The 315-nt window shown below is 19.4% G+C and overlaps 1 protein-coding gene across 1 annotated transcript in view; it reads right to left on the reverse strand.

Annotated features, from left to right (window-relative positions):
* EMH_0013380 (uncharacterized protein) overlaps positions 1–315 on the reverse strand; it is a gene marked incomplete at both ends in the record, with an annotated part of 4,496 nt that overhangs the window by 812 nt on the left and 3,369 nt on the right. The window contains one exon of the mRNA XM_013499816.1: positions 188–250. Within this exon, the coding sequence (XP_013355270.1) occupies positions 188–250 (63 nt within the window). The remainder of the gene's footprint in view (positions 1–187; positions 251–315) is intronic.

The raw sequence follows: 315 nt of genomic DNA on the forward strand, positions 1-315 counted from the left end.
AATAATAAATATAATAGTAAGTGTATTACGAAGGAGAGAAAGGAATACAAAGAAGTATATAAACTAAATTTATTTATTTATTTAATATTACTTATTTATTTATTTACTTATACACCTAGCATTTATTATTTATTTATATTTATTTTTATTTATTTATATTTATTTATATTTATTATATTTGGATTACCAGCCAGCAGAGACAGCACTCCTCGTTTGAGGCTGGAGCGTCGTTTCCCTCATCATCAGAATCCTAAAAAAAAAAAAAAAAAAAAAAAAAAAAAAAAAAAAAAAAAAAAAAAAAAAAAAAAAAAAAAA

Source organism: Eimeria mitis, genomic scaffold, assembly GCF_000499745.2.
Source record: "Eimeria mitis Houghton genomic scaffold, Emh_scaff470, whole genome shotgun sequence".
Taxonomy (NCBI): Eukaryota; Apicomplexa; class Conoidasida; order Eucoccidiorida; family Eimeriidae; genus Eimeria; species Eimeria mitis.